The sequence below is a fragment of the Gopherus flavomarginatus genome, chromosome 1, assembly GCF_025201925.1.
Source record: "Gopherus flavomarginatus isolate rGopFla2 chromosome 1, rGopFla2.mat.asm, whole genome shotgun sequence".
NCBI classification, from domain to species: Eukaryota; Metazoa; Chordata; order Testudines; family Testudinidae; genus Gopherus; species Gopherus flavomarginatus.
Window position 1 is genome coordinate 361,899,065 of NC_066617.1, and position 23,447 is coordinate 361,922,511.

Below are 23,447 nucleotides of genomic sequence, written 5' to 3' on the forward strand. Positions count from 1 at the left end.
TCTGACTCCAGTTGTGGTGGGGGAGTGTGGTCTGTTTAAAGTGCTACAAACCCACAGAGAGAAACCTTCATTCATCTAGCGCACACGGCCGCTTTCAGAACAAGCATGTTCGCTGCCTCCTCCTCGCCCTTATGCAATGAAACCCAGGGGTTTCAAACAAGAGAAAAGCAAGCCTGCTTCTGCATTTCCCAGTCAAGTAGTCCGTGGGCTGTTTCCATGGCAACCCAGCACCAGCCTGCCAGTGCTGATCAACATACATAGGCCCATTTTCACCAGAAGCGCTAGCCCAGCTCGGACCAAAGGTCACTTGGATTTGCCTAGGAGAGAGAGCACAGGGGTTCATACCGACGCGGTTCTCAGACCCCATCCTGGGAGCTCAGCCCCAGAAATCGGGCAGGAACTATAGGTGGGGCAAGCAAGAATGACACAGGTTATTCAAAATAATGAAAAAGGCTTATTGCCTTGGGTAAGTGGGATAAGAAACTGGTCAAAAGCAGAGAGAGAATGGTCAAGAGGAGAGTTCAAATCACTCAGTGCAAACAATATTAGCCGTTGATTCAGCCCCGTTTTACCCTTCACGAGTTGCTCCCAGGTCAATTCCGCTTCTTGTTGTCACAGATGCCAAGTAGATTTTGCAAACCAATTTTGGCCATTCAGTTGTACGTGAACCATTAATTTCATACGTTGCTGCCATTGGTAGAGTCTTATTAGTTACTTAAGTCACATGATATTATATCTGCGTTGCCCCCAACAGAACAACTGGCATTTTTTAAGCAGTCGAACAACAAGTCACAAAACTCAGTGAAATCTTCCAACAATACTAATTTGTGCTGCGATCAGAGGAACTGTCAGGATTTGCCAAGGTTTTTGGCAATGCCTGGCAACCATCCAAAGACTCACGATGACCCCACAGATGCCAGCAAACTGAATGCAATTTGCAGTGGTGTCTGATCACTTGACTAGCTCTGAACAAGAGGCCGTAGGACGAACATGCATTGGAGGTGGGATGGGCTAGCTGACTTACAGTAATTGGTCCTTCCCATCACCCATCTCTAGGATGACTCTGTGGTCCTACTGTGGTTATTTCTTTGTGTTACTCCGGATCACTCAGAGCCCCTATTCGGATCGGAGCCCTGTTGTGCTAGGTGCTGTACAAACACAGGGAAGACACGGCCTCTGCCCAAGAGTTTACAATGGGAGTAATGGCCTCAGACTTTAAATGCATCTTACAGTAGGTTATTGCAGTGGTTAGGGCGTATGGTGTAGAAGACTGTTCTCCACAGGTCAGCAGCACTTGCCATGTGCAGCCTAAGGATCAGGAGCTGCAGTCATACGCTTACTCAGTAACACAGCGTGTGCTGCCCTGTGGATCCCATCTGTCATGGGCCTGCAGTGATGTCCTGTCACCCAGCTCGGCTCCAAGGCACCACGAACGTGCTTCGGGTCATGACGAGCAAGGCTGCTCATTCAGACAGGGTCTGCCCATCTTCTGACCAGTGGTCCTTGCTTCCACCTGCCCTTCATGCTAGATCAGGCTGTCCCTCTCCACTCTCCTCCGCTCTGTGAGGCTGCACTCGGCAAACCCTGCAGACTGTGCTGTACAGCCCTGCTGATGTGCTGATCACACGCTACTGTATTGTGATGGCGTCTTTCCAGCCTTGATTCAATTCTCTGAGCCTGTATTGCTGGCTTCCACGCAAGGCTAGTAAGGCACCAAGGTGCAGTGGCTATTGCTGAGAGCCAGGACTTCTGGATTAACAGAGCAGCGTGTCTGACCTGAAGTGCATAAATAAGTTGGCCTCTTCCAGCCCCAGTTCCTTTGCAAATGGACAGTTTGCCAGCCTAGCCAGCCACTCTGCTGCAGTCAGACTGAGGCTGACTATTTGGGCCCTGTCCTGGCTGATTCTGAAAGTGGCACGTGGGTTGCAACTTCTAGAGAGCAGCAGGTTTGAGGAAACTGAGGCAGGCAGCTCATTCGGTTTTAGCTTCAGGCAGGATGTGCTGAACAGTCAGTGCACCTGGGACTTTTATACTCAGATCAGCCCAGCAGCTTATCCTGGCCCTCAGAAAATGTAATATACACAGGACACAAGCCTGGCAGCGTCAGTCCAGTGCTTACAAAAGGTGGCCCTTTATTAATAAGGGCTTGCCAGATCCAGAGGTTTACTCCAGCTAACTTCCCACTGCCGTCACTGGGGGCTGAGCCTAAAATAAGGTCTGAGCAGAAAGTGAGCTCGAGATTCGTCCCATAATAAATGAACTTTAAATGTCATCTTGGCCGCAAAAAGCAATATCGGGGCAACCATCTTGTCTTGTCGGGCAAACAAATCTGAGCTTGGCTCGTTCAGGGACAAGCCATTAAAAAATGTCTCTAGCCTTTATCCCTGCAGTCCGGTGTCCATTGGGCAAGTAAGGGGGGTTAGAATCATCCTCTCATCTCCAGATCCTTCACCGTTATGCTCTGTTAGCCAGAACCTGTTTTACCTTTAAATGTGCTGCTGTTTTTTTCTTTGTATTGCCATCTCCTGGGTTTTGGGAGTGAAAGGTTAATTCCCCCCTTGTTGCCATGCAGAAGGCAGTGGGTGGGAAGAAGGACCGCTCGCTCTTCCTCTTCACGGACCTGCTGGTTTGCACCACCCTGAAGCGCAAGTCCGGGTCTCTGCGCCGCAGCTCCATGAGCCTGTGAGTAAAACAGCTGTCAGCCTGCAGAGAGGGTCAGGGCTCGCCAGTGCCGCTGCCTGCCGCCGCGGTGATGGGGGCCACGTGCACACACTCACAGACAGCTGCTTTCACAGCAGCCCAGCCATCCCTGAGCAGTTTGAGCTTCTGCTTTGAATTCTGGGGGATCGATCCAGACCCAAGCCCAAAGGGTGCAGGGACATGGCCCAAACACAGGGAGGTTCTGGCTACTCCTCTGCTGACCCAGACGGCCTCGTTTCACATGGCTCTGAATCCAACTGTCAGTGATCAAAAGCGAACGACCCTCAGAACCAGATGAGACGAGGGCTATGGGGTGAAAGGAACTAACCTGTCCCACCACCATCACCTCCATCTCTCTCCTCTCTTCCCTCTCGCAGCTTGGGAATCCTGCTGATCCTCTCATACAAAAGACAGGCACCTCCCCGAGGGAGCCCCAGGACCCTCCCCTCAGTGGCAGGCAGTTTGGGACCAGCACCTGTGGTGCCTGGTGTTTCCTCTGCCAGTCCCTGGGCTGGTTCTGATCCAGCTTGGATTGTCTCTTTATAAGACTCAAAACACTGTCCAGGCTGAAGGACCCCAATGGAGAACTGCCCTAGGGGCCGTGTTCTGTGGGTACCCAGGCCTGGCCATTGGCTCCAGTGGAGCAGCAGGGAAGAACTGGTCTCCACGTACTGTCCAAAGTCATCTGAGCCACTTGCCCACTCCAGCCCCCACCCACTGATTTATTTGGAGCAGAGCAGGTCAACTGCACACGCGCCCTTCCCCAGCACAGAACGTCTTTAAACATACTGGACAGGCCCAATCCTGCAAAGGGCTGAGCTCCATCACAACGCCCCGGCCTTCAGTAAGGGCAAGCTTGCCCAGGGCAGAGGTACAATGGGCCAGCCTTTGAGAGTCACCACTGTGCTGAAGGGGCTGGATCTGGCTGACATAGGCCAGAAAGTGGGCCCAGGTGGCTGGAGAGGGGGTGGGACCCAGGCATTCTAGTTAGCCTGCCCTAGGGGCGGGGGATTCCTCTGGAGTCCCCCAGCAGAGCCCAAGAGAGAATCCCCCTTTGTGGGTGCCAAGGGCTGTTGCAACAACCCTCCCACATACACACATCTGTAGGTGGGGGATCAGACCCACAGACTTCATTGTGCGTTGAGAACACTCAGTGCCACGCAGGACTGGTCCCTAGCAGCCCAGACAGGGATGTCGATTTCCCTTCCTCCTCGCTATTTCCCTCTGGCTTCCATTCTCTTCCCCCTTTCATTCCCCAGCTTTCCCCACAGCTGGCCATTTGGGCTCAGTGGGGATCTGTGCCCATCCCGCAATAGAAAGGGGGGCGTTTTGGCTCCCTGGGTGCTCTGCCCATCACGCTGAGGCAGAGCAGGTCGACGGGACTTGTGGGAGGTATGGGCTGGGGGCTGAGGAATAACTCGGCTGGGACCCCCCCGAATGCTAAAGCCAAAGCCAGCCTTGTTCCCCATCCTGGTAATAAACCCCAGGAACCAGACTCCGAACACCTGCCTATCCACAGCAGCATGCCAGGCCTGTGCGCTGTGCTCCCGTGAGCAGGCAGGGATGTGACCCAAACTTCCCCAAGTGCTGAGCATGAGAAAAGAAATTGGTGTGACGCGCTCTGGGCTCATTCTGCCAGGACAGCCCAGCTGCTGGAGCTGGTTTTAGGCCCATGATCAGTTCCTGTGTTAAGCCTGGCTCTCTTCAACTTGCCACCCTCACCACCTAGTGGTCGCATTCAGGATTGCGGTCTGAGAATTGATGCATGTCAATTTTCTTTTCCAGTTACACGGCCGCCAGTGTTATAGACATAGCCAGCAAGTACAAACTGCTCTGGAAACTGCCCCTGGAGGATGTCGACATTGTGAAAGGTCTGTACTGACATTATTAGCCATCGTTTGTATTACAGTAGCGCCCAGAAGCCCCAGTCAAGATCAAAGCCCTGGTATGCTTAGTGTTGCGCAGACGGAAGAAAAGACACCTTCAGGAGCCTTGGCTGCCTGTCATCCTGGCTTTGCAGCAAAGGATTGCCCATCTATTCTGTCCATGCTGAGTGAAGATCTGGCGAGCAGCTCCCCAATGTACAATGCTGTATTAGTGCTGTGTTTAACAAAATTGTTACAGGGACAGATTTGTTTGCACCTGCTGCGCTCAGCTGTTTTCCAGTAATCTTCAATAACACGAGCATTTAAATACCTGAGAAACAAGCCCTCTTATCTTCACCGCCCCCCAATACTATAGGGACCAAGCCCCATATAGCTCCAGAGATGCTACTTCTACTTGAGTGTTTGGCTCTTAGTTGTACCACACTTCAGTATTCTTATAGGGATTTGCAGACAATGACTCACTCAGTTATTGAGTTAAATGCCTATGTGCACCACTGCCCTCGGCTGTTTAGACTCGGAACTTCTTGACTGTGTGTCATAAGCCCTCTACTGCCAGCAGCTAGTGGAGATTCTTCTTTAGCTCAAGTGCCAAATTCCTGTGCTTTCAAGGCAGGATGATCAGAATTCTATTGCTGTGAAGCTCCCAGTAGCTGTGGTTTGCAGCCTAGCAACGCAGGGCATGTGACTATATCTGTTCCTTAGTAATAGATACATACAAAATAACTGAACCATTCAGCACATTTCATATTGAACTGCAGAAAGCAGTAGAAAATATGCCATTGGGAATGTCTATTATAGCATCTCTAGGTATCAGAAATGTCAGCAGAGGACAGAGCAGGTGGCCTAACAAGTCTTTTCCATCGGTTATTTCTGCGATTCATGCATGTGTCAGGGCTTCTGTCCTCCAACCCAGCACAGGCAGGTGCAGAGTGACCACTGTGTTCCAGCCTGTATAACAGGCTGTGGGCCAGGGTCTCCCAGAAGGCCCAGGCCAGGCAGCGGGAGGCCGAAGGGGACACTTGTGCACCAGCCACATTCTGAGCCGTTCCGGGAGCTTATGCAGACCCTGGAGGCTGCTCTAACGCTCAGCTATCCACCAACCCCAAATAGCCAGAGCACACAGCACTCCAGCCCCTCCCATCCTGGCCATGGCCCTAGGGAGATAGGAGGAGGTGTCCGAGAATCTGGCCCTATATCCCCCTTTGAGCCTCATGAAAACAATCACAGTTATTTGTGTCTCAAAGCCCCAGGCCTCTCGCCAGCACCCAGCCTGAGTAACTCAGCTGGCTGTTGGAGGACAGTCCTCCCCAACCCAGGCCACGGGGTAGGAGCGGAGTTGCTCCCCAGGCCTTCCCCCTGTGTAATTGCTTAGTGGCTGCTGCAGCCCTAGTGACTGTCTCCTCCCCAGAGTGGGTGGGTAGAAGGATTAGGGGAGTGGCTGGCCCTCCCTTGGCCAGGGCTCCCGATGGTGTAAACACATTAATCCCTTGGCGTCAGAGGGGGCATCGGCTCCCGCATCAGTTTCCCTCAGGAAGCCCCGAAGCTCCAGCATCTGGGGACCAGTGCTGCAAGAGGGCCCAGGACAGCTGGGAGGAGGCTGCCTCACTCGGGGATGACTCACCGAGCTGTGGGCCCTGATGACTCTAGCCGGGGCTCTGCCGCGTGGGAATCACTCTGTGCATGAGAACCCAGCCCTCACACTGAGCAGAGCCAGCTGGCTGCTGTGTGCAGCAATGTTCTGCGGACGCTGAGCGTGGGGGAGAACGTGGGGGAGGAGTCGAGCTGCCTGATGCCCATCACAGCAGCCCTTCCGGGGTGGCTTCACCACCCTGGAGTGCCCTGTCACAGAAGATCCGTGAGCAGTAATGACCTAGCGTCTTTGGGTTAAATTCACCCATGTGCAGGCCAGCACAGGGTTTGTGCACCATCAGCTGACAGGCTGAACAAGCCCCTGGGGCCTTCATTTCCAGCTGCTATTCGTGATGCAGACATGCTGTCCCCCAGCTCTTGGATAAGCCAACAGTCTAAGTGGGCCTTTGTACTGGGATGAATTTCAGCGGCTTAGCACAGCAGGCACCTCTGAGGGGCTGGAAGAGCATGTCCCAGTCCCAGCCCCCGAAGAGCAGGACAGCCCTGAAGATCCCTAGAATGGGGTTGGGGGCAGAGATGCAGCAGGAGAACAGGGGAACTAGAGAAAGGGGGTTGTACCCTGAGGCCAGACAAGGCTGGGTTCAAGATCAGCTGTACAGAAGTTCTTGGTAGTCTAGCAGTCAGTGGGGGAGGGGGTCTCATCTGACCCTTACGGTATCAGCAGCTGGAGAACAGGAGGGGAGCTGGAGTAAGACTCAGGTGAGGCTCAGTTTGTATTTGGCAGTAGAGAGTCCAAGGGGGAAGGTATTAAATGAAATGTTAAATGGGGGAAGTATTGTCTCAGCCCAGCTGCTGCCTGATGCACCCTGTCACTCTGTTTGACACACAGGGGCTTCCCAGTCCACCAACCGTGAGAGCATCCAGAAGACGATCTGCCGCCTGGACGAGGACCTGAGCACGCTGGGCCAAGTCAGCAAGCTCTCCGAGACCCTCAGCTTCCCCCACCAGGTGAGGGTGGGCTCCTTGTGGGGGCAGCCGGGGTCTGGGGGCTCCGGTTTAAATCATCTCTCAAGCTCAGATGGAAGCAGCCCTGTCCGGCCACTGCAGAGCCAGCTGGGCCCGAGACGACCCATCCTTGGGCACCCTGGAAATACTGCTCCTTGGACAAGATCGCACCCAGCATATTTCAAAGAGGTCCTCAGCGAAGAGCCAGACATGATCCCCCTACAAGGGCTCTCTCCATCTCCCCCAGCTTCATGCCATGCAGTGCTGAGCTCCCATCCCACCGTATATTTCTATAAACCTTCCCAGCAGCTGCTTTGCCAAGTGCTGCAGCCTCCTTCCTCGGCTGCGCTTGGCAGGCAGCACTTGTGGTTAAAGGGGATCTGAGTAGAGTCCCTCACCCCCTCTATCCTGCCAGCACCTGCATCCCAGGGGCTATCCCAGGCCAAGGAGGGACAAGGTTAATGGGCTGTGCAGGAAAGGGGCCAGGTGGGATTCTGATATGCCAGGGGGCCAGGGGGAGGGGGGATTGCTGCAGGATAGATTTAAAAACCAGCAAGGACCATTGTGATCATCCCGTCTGATCTCTACCCATACTGCCTGGGTGTTCCCTTTGATTGTATTAGGAATACTTATAAAGCATGGTAAATCAGCATAAGCGAGGATCAAAGGCTGTAGCTTATGGTGCCTGGGCACATACACAACTCACAAGCAACTCATTGAGCGGTGTTAGCAGACTGACCCTCCCATGAAAGAAACTAGACACCAGCCTGTATAGAGCTGCCTAGATGGCTTTAATTGCGAGGGTCTGTTTAACACAGTCCGGTGGCCCGCAGGGGATTGGGGTTTATAATCTCTCTGATAGATATTTTTCCCTTGTTCGTTTTATGAGATTAGTAACGAAGGTCTTGTCTACTCTATTCTCCCTTTGTCTGCCTGGGGAATGAGCAGTGTCTGACGTGAAACCTCAGCAGCTGAGGCGGGAAGAAATCAGCACAGTGCCCTTGATTTTGATGGAGCGACGCTGATTTACACCAGCAAGGGATCTGGCCCTTTTTGTGGCTTGTTGGTTGCTTATCCTCCATTTAACCTGAACACCTGACAAACAGTGGGGAGAAAAGCCCTCGTTCTTAATGATCCAACCACACGCCTCCTGCCCCATCCCTCTGTTAGTGGTTTAGAAAATTCCTGCTCCTGTTCTCTTGGTTCTCCAAGGAGACTTGCAGCAAAAACGGGAAAGACAAGACTTGAGGTGGGTGCTATCATCAATGTAAGAAACAAGCAAAAAAAAAAAACAAAACCCCTTTCGGATTAAAACCTAAATCTTTTGAGCCCCTTTCTTTATCCATCAGAGAGAAGCAAATAAAGGCCACAAGCCCCGTTTATTTTTCCTCGGTCAGCATTAAGGATGAATATGATGATTAGAATTACAATGGGGTTGTCTGCCATAACAGGGGACTCAATTTCAGATCCCTTCTGGTCCTATGTCCATGATCTGTATCACGGTAGCCGTGCATAGAGATCCCAGTCCAGATCAGGGCTATATTATCTCTACCACCAGCGACTGCTCCTATCCCACAAGAACAAGGGGGGGGTGTGTGTCTGTGTCTGTGTGATTTCTGCCATTTGGGGCCACAGTCTGGTGAGACGAGCTCATGAGATTGTTGCCCTATCATATCAGAACCTGCTCCTGGCCCTGGTTGAGACCCTGGAACCTGAACTCCCGCCCCCCTAACCAAATTGTACTCAAATCTGCCATCCTCTGCCCATTTAGAGCTGTTTATTTTTGTAAACTTTGCTCCACACTCCAGCTGTTCAGAGGCAGCTTCTTCGTCACTACTCTGATGACAAGTGACTGCCCCTTGAATGCCAGCCACTGCAGCACATTAGCCTCTTTTTATATTCACCCTCCTTAGAGCCAATCAGACTCTGGTTCCTGGGGAGGGCTGGTGTTGCTAGTGGCAGTGTGGCAGTCCCCAGGTTCTGACACTGAATTTGGCGCCTCGATTACCACAGCATCCTTTTCTCTGGGCTGGAGGAATGTGTTCCCATCCCCTCATAGCCCCTCAGAATGCTGCTGCTGCATTTCCTTTGCCCATCGCTTTGCCCCCTCCACAGGCTCCCCTTTCTCTGTCACATCGAACACAAGCACCTTGTCTTCACTGCCAAGACCCTTCACAATCGGCCCCCAACCTCCCTATCAGCTATGGATGAGCAGTGAGTGGCGGTCCCTGCCCAAAAAGCGACACCTATAGGGTCAGGAAAGAAGCTCTGTCATCCTCATTTACACATGGGGACTTCAGGCACAGAAAGGCTAAGTGACGTGCTCAAGATCCCGCAGGGAATCTGTGGCAGAGCTGGGAGTTAAACCCTCATCTTCCAGGTCCCCATCCACCACCTTAACCACAAGACCATCCTTCCTCCCTGAAGCACGCTTCCCCTCCGGATTAAAAATGTTCTTCCTGTTCCTGTGTGCGTCCCCAGAGCCTGGATGACGTCATCAAAGACCTGATGGCCGCCATACACCGAGAGCTGACGGAGAAGCAGTCCCTCTCCTTCACCATGTCCTTCCCACCCAACAAAATGGAGCTCACCACCACCAAAGCTGATGGCACCGAGTCCTTCATCTTCGAGTTCCCCAACCCAGACGCGCGGCACAGCTTTGAGCAGGCCTTTGAGGATGCCAAGAAGAAACTGGGTAACTAGCTCTGCAAACAGGGTCCTGATGTGATCTCCACTAAATGCCAAGGGAAGATTCCCATTGATACCAGCGGGAGTTGTTCTCAGGGCTCCAGACAGGGTATTATCCCTGAGAATCAGTCCTTCCTTGGCTAGGAGGGGCTGGCTGGTTCACTTCTGGGCTGGGAGACAGCCAAGGAAAACCCCAGCTGCGGCAGAAAGTTCCACTGATAATCTATCAGGTAGCACCCTCCCTTCTGTGTCTATGAAATCAAAGCCCTGCTGCGGTGTGGGGAGATGCTAAATGAAATTGACCGGTCATTGAAAGATCCCAAGACATGTTTTGCCCAGAGAGCGGGTGTTATCCTTTGTGCCTTAGAATCATAGAACCATAGGGTAAGACGAGATCACGAGTGTCATCTAGTCTAGCCCCTTGCCAAGATGCAGGATTTAGCCAAATTCCAGTTTGATCACAGACATGCTGTCCGACCCATCTGCGGTTTCAGTTGAACACAGTATTTTCCACGTCCAGCACTAACACATTGCCCAGTGGTGTTGTGTGCTGTTAAGTAACTGCGGCGTTCCACCCCGCAGGTGGCTGCATTTCAGTGGTGGGTGCTGTGGTCCCTGTCTCTGTGATGTGCAAAGCCTTCTGGCCTGGGGCATTTGCTGTTGTTTGAGGTTACTACTATTGACTGCTATAGCCACAGACTCACCAACCTAGCTTTTCTTGTCTTTCTTTTCCTATCTCCAGCTTCTCACAAGAACTGCCTGGACCCGGAATTCCTGAAGGCGATCCCGATTATGAAGACACGCAGCGGGATGCAAGTATGTTGGCCTTTTATAATGAGACCCACAGAGTTAGCTCAGTTCCCTTCCCCTTGTCCCCGAGCTCCTTCCAACACCTCTGGTGTAGCATTGACACATGTATTAGAGATGAGCCTGAACCACGCCCCACATCTGAACTTTGGGGTGTCCAGGATCTGAATCCAGATTGGGATTTCAAACCCCAGAGTCTGAGACTCTTTAGAGCAGGGGTATTGGTGTGGCCTGTTACGGGCATAGGTCCTTGGAGTGAATGGAAAGACTCCAGTTGACTTCAGTGAGCTTTAGATTGGGCCCATAAGGGCTAACTGTAAAACTGGATTCAGATCCCAAACTGCTCTGAGCCCTGGTCCGGGTTAGACCTGGTCTATACTGGGATAGGGTGGGGGATCGACCTAAGATATGCAACTTCAGCTATGAGAATAGCATAGCTGAACTTGACGTACCTGAATTCGACTTAGCTTGTGTCCTCACGGCACGGGGTCAACTGCCGCCACTCGCCCATCGACTCCACTTCCACCTCTCACCGAGCTGGAGTTCAGCAGTCAACGGGAGAGCAATCGGGGATCGATTTATCACGTCTACACTACATGCGACAAATTGATCCCCAATAGATCGATCTCTACCCGCCGATCCAGTGGGTAGCTTAGATGTACCCTTAGTCTCTGCTATACCTGATCCCTGTTTCCCCCACCATCCCCTCTCCACCTGATGCCCAAGAGCAAGATGCCGCTTGTTGTGGGGACCAGTGCAGCCCCTAGCCCTCTGTGTTGTTTCCAGAGACAAAAGCCACCACCCACTGGCCTTGATCTGCAGTGGCATGTTCCTGTGGGAACTCAAAGGTCACATCAGGCCCCAGCTCCATGCAGTTCCTGCAGGCAGACGGGAACAGGCCCTTACGTCTCTTACCCAGCCAGAAACCCACACCCCTTCCGTAACACAGGTCACCCCTGCCTTGGTGGGTGGGGTGCGTCGCTGGCTGCAGGTGCAGAGCGGCAGGGACTGTTCTTTCTTCATGGGACCCTAGTGCTGGTCCGACAGCCCTGTCTGCACAGGGCAGATGCAGGACAGCGGACGGCAGGCCACGACTGCCCTCGCCACCCTGCCAGCTGTTTTAAAACCCCTGGTCCTGCTCTGCGGTGCCAGCTGTTACTGCGTTTGCTTTGTGTTGCTTTGTGTTGTGGATGCCTGTCCGCAGGGCTCGGGACTGTCTTCTTCACCTCCTGTCTAACAGCTGACATGTTCCACCCCAGAGGTGGCTGCATGCCAGCGGTGACACCTGTGTATCATTTGGGATGACCGGTACTATTGAAAAGGAAATTGGTTTTATTCAAACCAAGAGACAGAGCACCTCCTCTGTCCTGTGCCCTTCCCCCCACCCCCGGCCTGGCTGCTTTGAGACATTCGTTGTGAAGGCCTTTCAGTACAATATAAAAATGACCTGAAAATTCCTTGTCTTTTGCCCCCTTCCAGTTCTCTTGTGCTTCTCCCAGTCACAGCAGCCCCGAGAACACCTACGAGGTGTGGGTGTGTAACAGCGACGGCTACGTGGGGCAGGTCTGCCTCCTCAGCATCAAGAAGGAGCCTACGGTGGAGGCCTGCATAGCTGTGTGCTCAGCCAGGATCCTCTGCATCGCCGCCGTGCCGGGCCTCAAGAGAAGCTTCAGGTACAAGATGTCAGCGCATCCGGGGAGGGAAGGAAACAGGGATTGATGCGGGAATGGACGCAGGGCCCCAGCACCGCAGGAGCAGGCTGAGCACTGGGTATCTGCCCAGGAGGGGAAGGGGTCCAGGCCAGGCAATGGTCAGAGACACCACTGAGGCCTGTTAGTGTATGAGGCATCAGAAACAAAGAGCAGGTTCCTAGGATAGCTGTGAGGAGAGACAGGCTGACCCAGTGGTCAGGTGCTAGCTTGAGACTCGGAAGAGCAGCTTTCAGGCTCTTCTGTGCCTCAGACTTCTTGTTTTAAAGGGATTTGAATGTCTGTTAAAACCTGGGCCTTAGTCTGTCCACACCCTGGATCCCCAGCTGTCCAGTGATACTCGCACTGCTCTACTTCACAAGATAAACGCATCCCAGTTGTGAGGCGTTCAGATAGTTCAAGGGTCCCAGAGCCCAAACATCTCCACTGCAGCTTTACAGCCCTGCAGCCCCACGAGCCCAGGTCAGCCAGCCCGGGTGGGCCGTGGGTGTAGAGGTCCATAAGATCTGTTCCAGGGGCTGGCAGGACTTGCCTTTCGACCTACTGCACCGTGCTTTACGAACATGCCACTTGGGAGCTTTTGTGGCGATCTGAAACATTTTGGGAGTCCTAGTTGTCTCCTGCCCAAAGCAATAAGGCATCTTGCTTTCTCGGCAGAGGGGAATCACCGACGTCGGTTGTTATTGAAGCGCCAATGTAGACTTTCTGCAATATGTGGCATATAATAGAAGCATTTGGGATTTAATCCTTACAACACCCCCTCTTAGGCAGGTGAGCCTTCTTATACCCTTTTTAAAGGTGGGTAAACTGAGGCACCGTGGCTTTCCCAATGCACAGGATGAGTCAGTAGCAGAGCTAGGACTACAACCCAGGCCTGCAGGGTCTGATACTACTAGCCATTCATTTACATATGTCATCGGTAGCTTAGCCACTTGTGAGCAATGTAGTCACCCCAGGTTTCGTCCCTTCCTATAGCCATGCCCCATCCTGTATGGCGCGGGGTTTTCCCACATGAATGTGCTCCTGGTTTTACATCCGTGTGTCACTCTAATAACAGGGAGCGTCCCGAGTCCCTGTTGAGTCCAACCTCCGAGCCGGCTCCTTCGGCGCTGGATGACTCCGGGCCGCAGCAGTGCCTACATATCTCCATCTCCGGCTCCTCGATAGAGCTTTCCGAGCCCATGGACAGCGCCAACAGGGAGCTGATGCCTTTTGACAGCGACGATACAGACGATGAGTCCTCTCCAAGCCCGTCAGGCACACTCCAGAGCCAGGCCAGCCACTCCACCATCTCCTCCAGCTTTGGAAGTGAGTCATCAACTCTTAGGCCAGTAATGACTGAGCCCTGCTATTATGGGGGAGCTGGTAGTGACGCTAACACTTTCCATTATAAAGGATTCTTGACACCTTTTCTTTGAGAAGCTCTCGCACCATCATTAATTGCATCAGGCCTTTGATATTCAGCAAGGGAAAAGCCCTCAGACTAGAGGGGTGCCTTTTCTTTGTCCCACGAAAATCCATTCAGCTTTGGTTGAGATATAAACCATCAAATCGCCTTTTCCTTTCGCTGGCTTGCATTTCTCAGGGAAATCTTGTTGCAGTCACAAATAATAGAATTTGTTTTCACTTTTTTCTTTTAAAAACAAACTCTAGGAAATGACATACAAGAAAATGATGTTCAAAGGTTGTTATTAAGGTTGCAAAATCAAGCACTGGCTAGTTCAGAAATGTTAGAATTATTCAGCCACTTTGTGTGTATGCATTAGGATACAGTCTTTAATTAAGTATCAGAGGAGTAGCCATGTTAGTATGGATCTGTAAAAGCAGCAAAGAATCCTGTGGCACCTTATAGACTAACCGACATTTTGGAGCATGAGCTTTCGTGGGTGAATACCCACTTTGTCAGATGCATGTAGTGGAAATTTCTAGGGGCAGGTATATATATGCAGGCAAGCTAGAGATAATGAGGTTAGTTCAATCAGAGAGAATGAGGCCCTGTTCTAGCAGTTGAGGTGTGAAAACCAAGGGAGGAGAAACTAGCTTTGTAGTTGGTAAGCCATTCACAGTCTTTGTTTAATCCTGAGCTGATGGTGTCAAATTTGCAGATGAATTGAAGCTCAGCAGTTTCTCTTTGAAGTCTGGTCCTGAAGTTTTTTTGCTGCAGGATGGCCACCTTAAGGTCTGCTATAGTGTGGCCAGGGAGGTTGAAGTGTCCTCCTACAGGTTTTTGTATATTGCCATTCCTAATATCTGATTTGTGTCCGTTTATCCTTTTCTGTAGCTTCTGTCCAGTTTGGCCGATGTACATAGCAGAGGGGCACTGCTGGCATATAATGACATATATTACACTTGTGGACGTGCAGGTGAATGAACCGGTGATTGTGTGGCTCATCTGGTTAGGTCCTGTGATGGTGTCGCTGGTGTAGATATGTGGGCAGAGTTGGCATCGAATGCACCAGCGACACCATCACAGGACCTAACCAGATCAGCCATACCATCACTGGTTCATTCACCTGCACGTCCACCAGTGTAATATATGCCATTATATGCCAGCAGTGCCCCTCTGCTATGTACATCGGCCAAACTGGACAGTCGCTACGGAAAAGGATAAATGGACACAAATCAGATATTAGGAATGGCAATATACAAAAAACCTGTAGGAGAACACTTCAACGTCCCTGACCACACTATAGCAGACCTTAAGGTGGCCATCCTGCAGCAAAAAAACTTCAGGACCAGCTTCAAAGAGAAACTGCAGAGCTTCAGTTCATCTGCAAATTTGACACCATCAGCTCAGGATTAAACAAAGACTGTGAATGGCTTGCCAATTACAAAACCAGTTTCTCCTCCCTTGGTTTTCACACCTCAACTGCTAGAACAGGGCCTCAGCCTCCCTGATTGAACTAACCTCATTATCTCTAGCTTGCCTGCATATATATATCTGCCCCTGGAAATTTCCACTACATGCATCTGACGAAGTGGGTATTCACCCACGAAAGCTCATGCTCCAAAACGTCTGTTAGTCTATAAGGTGCCACAGCAGTCTTTAATTAGATGATCAAGAACTATTTTTTTCCATAGAATCCCTGCTTTATTCAGTGCACAGGATGGATGCACAAGGGCAGAATGAGGCTGCACTGGCAACTGTGTATCTGGCATTTTCCTAACTTTTAAGTGCTTGACTTTGCAACCTAAACAATGTTCTTTGTATGTTGTTTTTAATACGTAATAAATATCCATGTCTTCAGTGCTGTTGTAGCCGTGTTGGCTCCAGAATATGAGAGAGACAAGGTAGGTGAGGTCATATATTTGATTGAACCAGCTTCTGATCCTGGAAGGGGCTTTTGAGCTATACAGAACCAGAATGTCTTCTCCAGACCTGAGGAAGAGCTCTCTCGAGCTCAAAAGCTTGTCCCTCCCACCCACAGAATTTGGCCCAATAAAAGGTATTACCTCACCCACCTGGTCTCTCATACAGATATTGGACATATTTTACATGTATATTTAATATATCGCTAATCTTGGTGTCCTGACTGCAGTAAGACCAGGATTTGGATTCTGATTTCCAGTATAAATCCAGAGTAACTTCACTAAGTAAATGGATTTACTCTGGATTTAGACTCATAGACACATAGACTTTAAGGTCAGAAGGGACCATTATGATCATCTAATCTGACCTCCTGCACAATGCAGGCCACAGAATCTCACCCATCCACTTCAATAACAAACCCCTAACCTATGTCTGAGTTTTTGAAGTCCTCAAATTGTGATTTGAAGATCTCAAGCTGCAGAGAATCCTCCAGCAAGTGACCCGTGCCCCATGCTGCAGAGGAAGGCGAAAAAACCTCCAGGACCTCTGCCCTGGAGGAAAATTCCTTTCCGACCCCAAATATGGCGATCAATTAAGCATGTGGGCAAGCATGTGGGCAAGTGTGACGATGCGGTTCTGGCGGGACCCAACTGAGAGTGCCAATTCAGGACCAATTGCTCAAACAGGGCAGTCACAGCCCAAGGCTGGGGTTTTTCCACCTCTAAGGCAAACCAAACCAGCCAGACAAAAATGACTTTGGTTTCACCCCACTGGCTAACCACACGTCACACAAGCATTTCCTTAGACACTCCAGTCTCCCAGTATCACCACCAGTGCCACCCGTCCTGGGGATGAATGGTTATGAAAACCAACACCCCAGTAAAAGAAAAAGGTTCTCTCGATCCCAAAGGACCAAGCCCCAGACCCAGGTCAATATACACATCAGATCTTACCCACAAATCACGCTGTTGCCAATCCTTTAGAATCTAAAATCTAAAGGTTTATTCATAAAGGGAAAAAGATAGAGATGAGAGCTAGAATTGGTTAAATGGAATTAATTACATAAAGTGATGGCAAAGTTCTTAGTTCAGGCTTGTAGCAGTGATGGAGTAAACTGCAGGTTCAAATCAAGTCTCTGGAGTACATCCCCAGCTGGGATGGGTCATTCAGTCCTTTGTTCAGAGCTTCAGTTTGTAGCAAAGTCCCTCCAGAGGTAAGAAGCAGGATTGAAGACAAGATGGAGATGAGGCATCAGCCTTATATAGGCACTTCCAGATGTAAGAACACTTCTTTGTTCTTACTGTGGAAAATTACAGCAAAATGGAGTTTGCAGTCACATGGGCCAGTTTCTGCACACCCTGCTGAGTCACAAGGCGTATCTGCCTCCTCTCAATGGGTTAATTGTGTAGCTGATGGTCCTTAATGGGCCATCAAGCAGGCTAAGCAGAGCTAACACCCACTTGTCTGGGATCTTTCCCAGTAACACAGCCTAAGTTTGAAATATAGACAGTATAGAGCCAATACTTATAACTTCAACTACAAAATGATACAGACATACAGACAGCATAATCATAACCAGTAACTCATAACTTGGTCTTAGACACCTTATATGACCCCCTTTATATAGGATTTGGTGCCACTACAGGACCTTGGTTGCAAACCATGTTCTATATGATCCCAGTTTATATCAATAACGTCACAGCAAGACTCACCAGCCAGCACCCAGGAAAGAATTTTCTGTAGTAACTCAGATCCCACCCCAGCTAACATTCCATCCCGGACCACTGGGCATACTTGCCTGCTGATAATTTGGCAATTGATCTTTGATCAATTTGGGTCGGTGCATCTGAGAACAGAATCTGTCCCCCTCTGCAGAAGGTTTGGGGATTGCTCCTACAGGATGAAAAGTGCCATGGAAATGTCAGATACTAGAAAAAGCTGAAAGTCTCAATGTCTTTTGTTATATAACTTGGCCTGGGCTCCCATCAGAGAGCACCTAACCACTGTGCTATTCAGCTACAGTATGAAATATCCTAGGTCAAACTCTGCCCTCAGCAACACTAGGTAATGCCCACAGTATCTCCATCTGGTGCCTAGACACCGTGGTAGTGGGTACAAGAAAATAGATGGGGTTAAACTGGAGTCGACTAGATTGGGTTCGGTGGAAATGAGTGAGTTAATCCAGAGTCACACTGATCAGAATCTGATCCTAAAACATCCTGGTTTGTTCTTGTCACCTCTTCTTGTCCAGACGAAGAGATCCCCAGCTCCAAAGATGTGGCAGCTGAAACCACCAGCTCGGAAGAGGAGCAGGACCCAGGCTTCCTTCCCATCTCCAGCACCTTCAGCCAGAACAGGAATAGCGAGAGCCCCATGGATGGGCGGGCGATGAGGAGGTCAAGCCGAGGGTCCTTCACAAGGGGCAGCTTGGAGGACCTGCTGAGCATAGATCCTGAGGCTTATCAGAGCTCAATGTGGCTGGGCACAGAGGATGGCTGGTAGGTCAGCTAGGAGCAGGCAGAGTATTGGAAAAGGGGTGGGGGCTTCTTGGCGGATGTCACCTGATCCTGGTGGCTGCATGCAAACACTACAGAGCCAACTTCCTTTGGTAGCCTCTGTAATGGACGGCTGTGCTGGAGTGAAGCTGCCAATATGGGTGTTGTTGGCAGGGGGACACTTAGCATGCTGGGAATGGGGGGATGGCGTGACGAAGGAGAGGATTCAGGTACTGTCTGGGGTAAACCCCGAGAACGGAGGGAGGTGGAGCTCAGTGCTGGTGGAAACGCTGGGCCAAACACCGGCCCGGTGTAAAGCAGGTGCAACTGCATTGATTTAATTGGCATGGTACCCGTTGGCACCGGAAGGATCTCATCAAATCCTGGTGAGCCATATTCTGCACTGAACAGGGAGGCAGACTCTCTTAAATCCACCTCGTTAAATGTCCACCTACCCCACACACGGCACACAGGGGCATGCATTTGTAAGTGCCCCTGGACGCACACATAGACAAGGCATCATGCCCACGTGCCCGGCATCCCCACACAGAGGCACACAGGATCTGGTAGGGTGGCTTCTTCTGGCTTTAAACTCTGTGACTGTGTGTCCACCCCTCCATGCACAGCGTCCTCCCCCCCCCCACCCCCCACACATTTGTGTGCACACAATCCATGCACACACAAGACTGAAGAAGAAGAATGGAAATGTCTGAAAACCCTCTCACCAAAGCATGGCCCCGCACCCCAGGGCTGGGGGCTGGCTCACACTTTTGTGTTAATGTCAGTGGCTCAGGGATTTGTGCTGACACTTTTCCTGGGCCATTTGTAGGCCCTGAGGAGCTGAGATCACACAAGAGTTGGTTTTCTGAAGGTCTTCCCCAGCCAGCTGGAGGCTGCATTGCTCATTGTCCTGGCCCATAAACACAAACACTTCTGCCTGCACACACCCCTCGTACATACGTACATAGACACTGCACTGCCCACCCACCCCAGCTCCTCCAGCCCCAAAAGCAGGTCCTTGATGTGGAGGCCACTAGAGGGCCACCTAAGTACAGCACACACACCACACATCAGAGGTGTAGCCGTGTTAGTCTGGATCTGTAAAAAGCAACAAAGTCCTGTGGCACCTTATAGACTAACAGAAGTATTGGAGCATGAGCTTTCGTGGGTGAATACCCACTTCGTCAGGTGCATCTGATGAAGTGGGTATTCACCCACAAAAGCTTATGCTCCATTACTTCTGTTAGTCTGTGAGGTGCCACAGGACACTCTTTCGCTTTTTACACATCACAGTCAACCTGTGGAGCTCATTGACAGAGGATGTTGTGAAGGCCAAAACTATAACTGGGTTCAAAAAAGAACTAGATAAGTTCATGGAGGATCAGTCCAGTCAAGATGGTCAGGGGCTCAACTCCATGGTCTGGGTGTCCGTAGCCTTTGGCTGTGTGATGGTGGGACTGGTCAACAAGGGATGGATCACTTGATAATTACCCTGTTCTGTTCATTCCCTCTGTGGCATCTGACACTGGCTGCTGTTAGAAGACAGGATACTGGGCTAGATGGGCCATTGGTCCAACCCAGTATGGCCGTTCTAATGTTCTAACCCTGTGAGCAAGCCTTATAATGGGTGGAACTCACACACCAGCCAGGGCATACCAGTGTCACCCAGTGCTGCACGCTCCAGAGAGCTGTGAGCCAGTGCTAGGGAGTCTTGTGAATGACATCATTCCCAGCTGCCCTGTGGGTGAGCTTTGCTGCCCTGGCACTGGTGCCAGTGGAGAAGGGAAGGGAAACTGAGGCTGAGCAAACATACAAAGTGTGTTTCCCAGCATTGGGATTTGATGTGACCGGAGCTGCTTCGGGTTTCCCTCTGCCTGTGCCAGGTCAGAGAATCGGTTCCATCAGCCAAGGCAGAGGAATCTCAGCTGCCTCCCTTTTATCTTCTAGCATCCATGTATACCAGTCCTCAGACAACATCCGCAACAGGAAGAACAGCATGAAGATGCAGCACTCGGCCTCCGTCATGTGCATCCTGTAAGCGGTACACGGCACGTGGCATCGGCTGCTGCCAGGGCCCTGCCTAGGCCTCTGGGGGTACATCTACACGCAGTTAGATACCTGCAGCTGGCCCGTGCCAGCTGACTTGGGCTAAGGGGCTCTTTAACTGCAGTGTAGACATTCACACTTGGGCTGCAGCCCAAGCTCTGGGAATCTGCCACTTTGCAAGGTCCTAGGGCCCAGGCTCCAGCCCAAGCCCGAACATCTACACCACGACTAAACAGCCCCTTAGCCCGAATCAGCTGGCATGGGCCAGCCACAGGTGTCTAACTGGTATGTCTTAGGTGTCACCATGAACTCGATAGTAACTAATACAGAGCGTAGATGGCCTCGTGGTAAAGGTGCTTGAGGGGACCTGGCTTCAGTGCCTGGTTCTGCCACGGACAGTCACGGCCTCGCTCTGTGCCTCGGTTTCCCTAGCTGTCCAGCACAGTTAGCACGCCTTCCCTTGTTGGCTTGTCTGTTCAGATTGTATGGCCTTTGGGGCAGGGACCTTTTCTTGTGCAGTCCCTGGTACATCAAGGCCTGGATCTGAGTTGAAGCTGATGTGTGGGGAGGGTGGGAGATGGAGCTGCAGATGGCTGCGGGGGAGCGGGGGCTGTGCAGGATGCTATGTTTGAAAGAAGAACTAGAGGTTGGGATTGGGGGTAGTTAAGAGCCCTTGATATGGGGCACTGTGGGGAGGGAAGGAGAGACTAAAGTGCCCCAAGGGAACAGCCTTTTGCAGGAGAGACTTGATTCCCTGGGAGCAGCCTCCTGGGAGGGAAGCTGCTGCTGCGCTGTTGCGGTGACGTCTGTTGCAGGCTAACTGCACAGGCTTCTCTCCTCGGCAGGTACCTGGATAACCAGGTCTTTGTGTCCCTGGCGAACGGAGAACTCATCGTCTACCAGAGAGAGGCAGGTGAGTCTGATGCCAACAGCGCTGCGCCCTGGTGTAGGGCCTTCCACGCCGCCGTCCCACAGCGCTTCCCAAGCAGCTGGCTGAGCCTCTCAACTCCCTTGAGCGACAAGGTAGCATTAAGACCACCCCTGTGCTGATGGGGAGCGGAACAAGAGAGGTTACTGAGCTGAGGGCAGTGGCAAAGCGGTGCATAGAACCCAGGAGTCCTGATTCCCCATCCCCCTCTCCAACCGCTACCATCATGTCCTCTGTGGCTTTAGATTAGCTCCTCAATTTGAGCCAATTTTTTCAGAAGCATCCGCTAATTTGGGGCACCCAGAGGTAATGGGCTCTCTCTGGGCACCCAGAGTTAGCAGGCACTTCTGAAAATGTTGGCCTTACATGTTTAAAGTGCCAGGCTGCCCTTTCACTAACTGATCTGGGTCCGATTGTCCTCTTTCTTAGCCTGGTGTAAATCAGGAGTAACTCCACTGAAGCTCGTGCAGTTAGACTGGTGTAAGGAAGAGGAGAACCCAGCCTTGTGTGATCACTTCGCCATTTAGTGTGGCCTTGGCAGGGACAGAAGCCTTGGTATATTTTTCACAATGCTTAGGGCTCATGGAATTGGAGATTCCTGGCCAAACTCTGCCCTCACATAAACTCGATGCCCACGTCGACCATAACCCGGACCCCCATTGTAGAGCTGGGGTCAGAGCTAACGCGGTTTGGACACCAAGGGTCAGATGCTGCTCCCAGCGGTACTGGCGCGAATCGGGAGTGACCGGGCTGCCTGTAGGGGAGTCTCTCCAGAATGACACTGCTGTAACTGAAGGCAGGATTCATAGCCTGTAGAATCCACATCTCAGAGGAATGGCTGGGGATGATGGGAGGAGAAGGAAACATCCTTGAGGTTGCAGAGCAGGTTTATGGCCGCAGGCTCCTGGCCTTGATTCCTTGTGTCTCTTGCACTGTAGTGAGGAGTCGCTGGAAGGCTGAGATGCAGCCAGGGGGAGGTGGGAGTTCTGAACTCGGTGGGCACTAAAAGTGCCTGGCCAGCTAACTTGGCTGCAGAGTGGCTGTGGCTGTTAGCCTGGCTAGCCTTAGTCTGAAGGGCCTTTCCTTGGCTCTGCCACAGGCTTCCTATGTGACCTGGGGCAAGTCACTTAACCTCTCTGCCGCCGTTCCTCCATGCAATGGAGTAAATAGCATGGACCTGCCTCACGGCGCAGCTCCAAAGCCTCATCAGGGCTCTGAGCTCTTCCTCTGGAAGCCACCACAGAGATGTGCACTGTTACTGTCATCACCATCCTTAATCCCATCTCTGCCAGCTGGTGGCGGTTTGCATGGCCCAGAACATTGCACACGCTCTAGCCCAGCGGGTAGTGCACTAACCTAGACCTTGGAAGACCTGGGCCCAAGTTCTTGCTCTGCCACAGACTTTTGTGGGGTATTGGGCAAATCACCAAAATTCTCTGCGCCTCGGTTTCTCACCTGTATGATGGGGATAACAGCACAGCCCTGCCTCCCAGGGGTGCTGTGAGGAGCTCAGATGCTGTGGTCATGGAGGCCATACAGGTGTCTCAGCTGGGCAGTAGGCAGCTAGAGGGCATTCAAAGCATCACCCACATGTCATGCCTGGTTTAACAGAATGTGTGTCCACCGGCCCACGTGGCTGCTGTGCTGTGGAGACCCATAGGGGGCAGCTAAGGAGAACCCAACTGTTGATTTTTTCTTTCTCTGTGCAGGACATTTCTGGGACCCTCAGAACTCCAAGTCCCTGTCCCTTGGCTCCCCGGGCAGCCCTGTCTCTAAGATGGTGTCGGTGGCTGGCAAGCTGTGGTGTGGGTGTCAGAACCGAGTCGTTATCCTCAACACGGCCACACTGCTGCAGGAGGTACCCGCTCACTTTCCTTGCCCCGGGAGGGCTCAAACAAACATGCGGGCATGGGGGGGCTCAGGAGGCTGGTCATGAGCTTTGGGGCCCAACCTGAGGCCTAAGGGAGTCTGTGGAAAGACTCCTCTTGATTTCCGTGAGCTTTGGATCGGCCCTTCAGTCAGGGCGCACACAGCACAGAGCCGGGATCTCTGATCAGGAGAGCCACCTTTGTCCTGAGGTAAATACTCCAACCCCTCGCAGTGAGATGTGTTTAGCCACCAGGGTGCCCCCTCGGTTCGTTCCTACATCACTTTCCAAAAGGTCGTATTCTGCCCTGGGACAGTCCATGGCCAAGCCCCATTGTCTTTGGGCCCCTAGCAGTGACTGATCCCACTGGGTCTGCGTCATGCTTTCCGTCTGTAAAGCGTGGCAGCCTCAGACAT

At 51.8% G+C, this 23,447-nt stretch overlaps 1 protein-coding gene across 1 annotated transcript in view; it reads left to right on the top strand.

Moving 5' to 3' along the window:
* The window catches only part of ARHGEF17 (Rho guanine nucleotide exchange factor 17), a 259,995-nt gene that overhangs the window by 231,258 nt on the left and 5,290 nt on the right, over positions 1 to 23,447 (top strand). Inside the window, exons 8-18 of the mRNA XM_050930300.1 lie at positions 2,573 to 2,682; positions 4,486 to 4,571; positions 7,066 to 7,184; positions 9,663 to 9,876; positions 10,612 to 10,685; positions 12,156 to 12,349; positions 13,443 to 13,693; positions 17,947 to 18,193; positions 20,138 to 20,224; positions 21,082 to 21,149; positions 22,874 to 23,022. Of these exons, the coding sequence (XP_050786257.1) occupies positions 2,573 to 2,682; positions 4,486 to 4,571; positions 7,066 to 7,184; positions 9,663 to 9,876; positions 10,612 to 10,685; positions 12,156 to 12,349; positions 13,443 to 13,693; positions 17,947 to 18,193; positions 20,138 to 20,224; positions 21,082 to 21,149; positions 22,874 to 23,022 (1,599 nt within the window). The remainder of the gene's footprint in view (positions 1 to 2,572; positions 2,683 to 4,485; positions 4,572 to 7,065; positions 7,185 to 9,662; positions 9,877 to 10,611; positions 10,686 to 12,155; positions 12,350 to 13,442; positions 13,694 to 17,946; positions 18,194 to 20,137; positions 20,225 to 21,081; positions 21,150 to 22,873; positions 23,023 to 23,447) is intronic.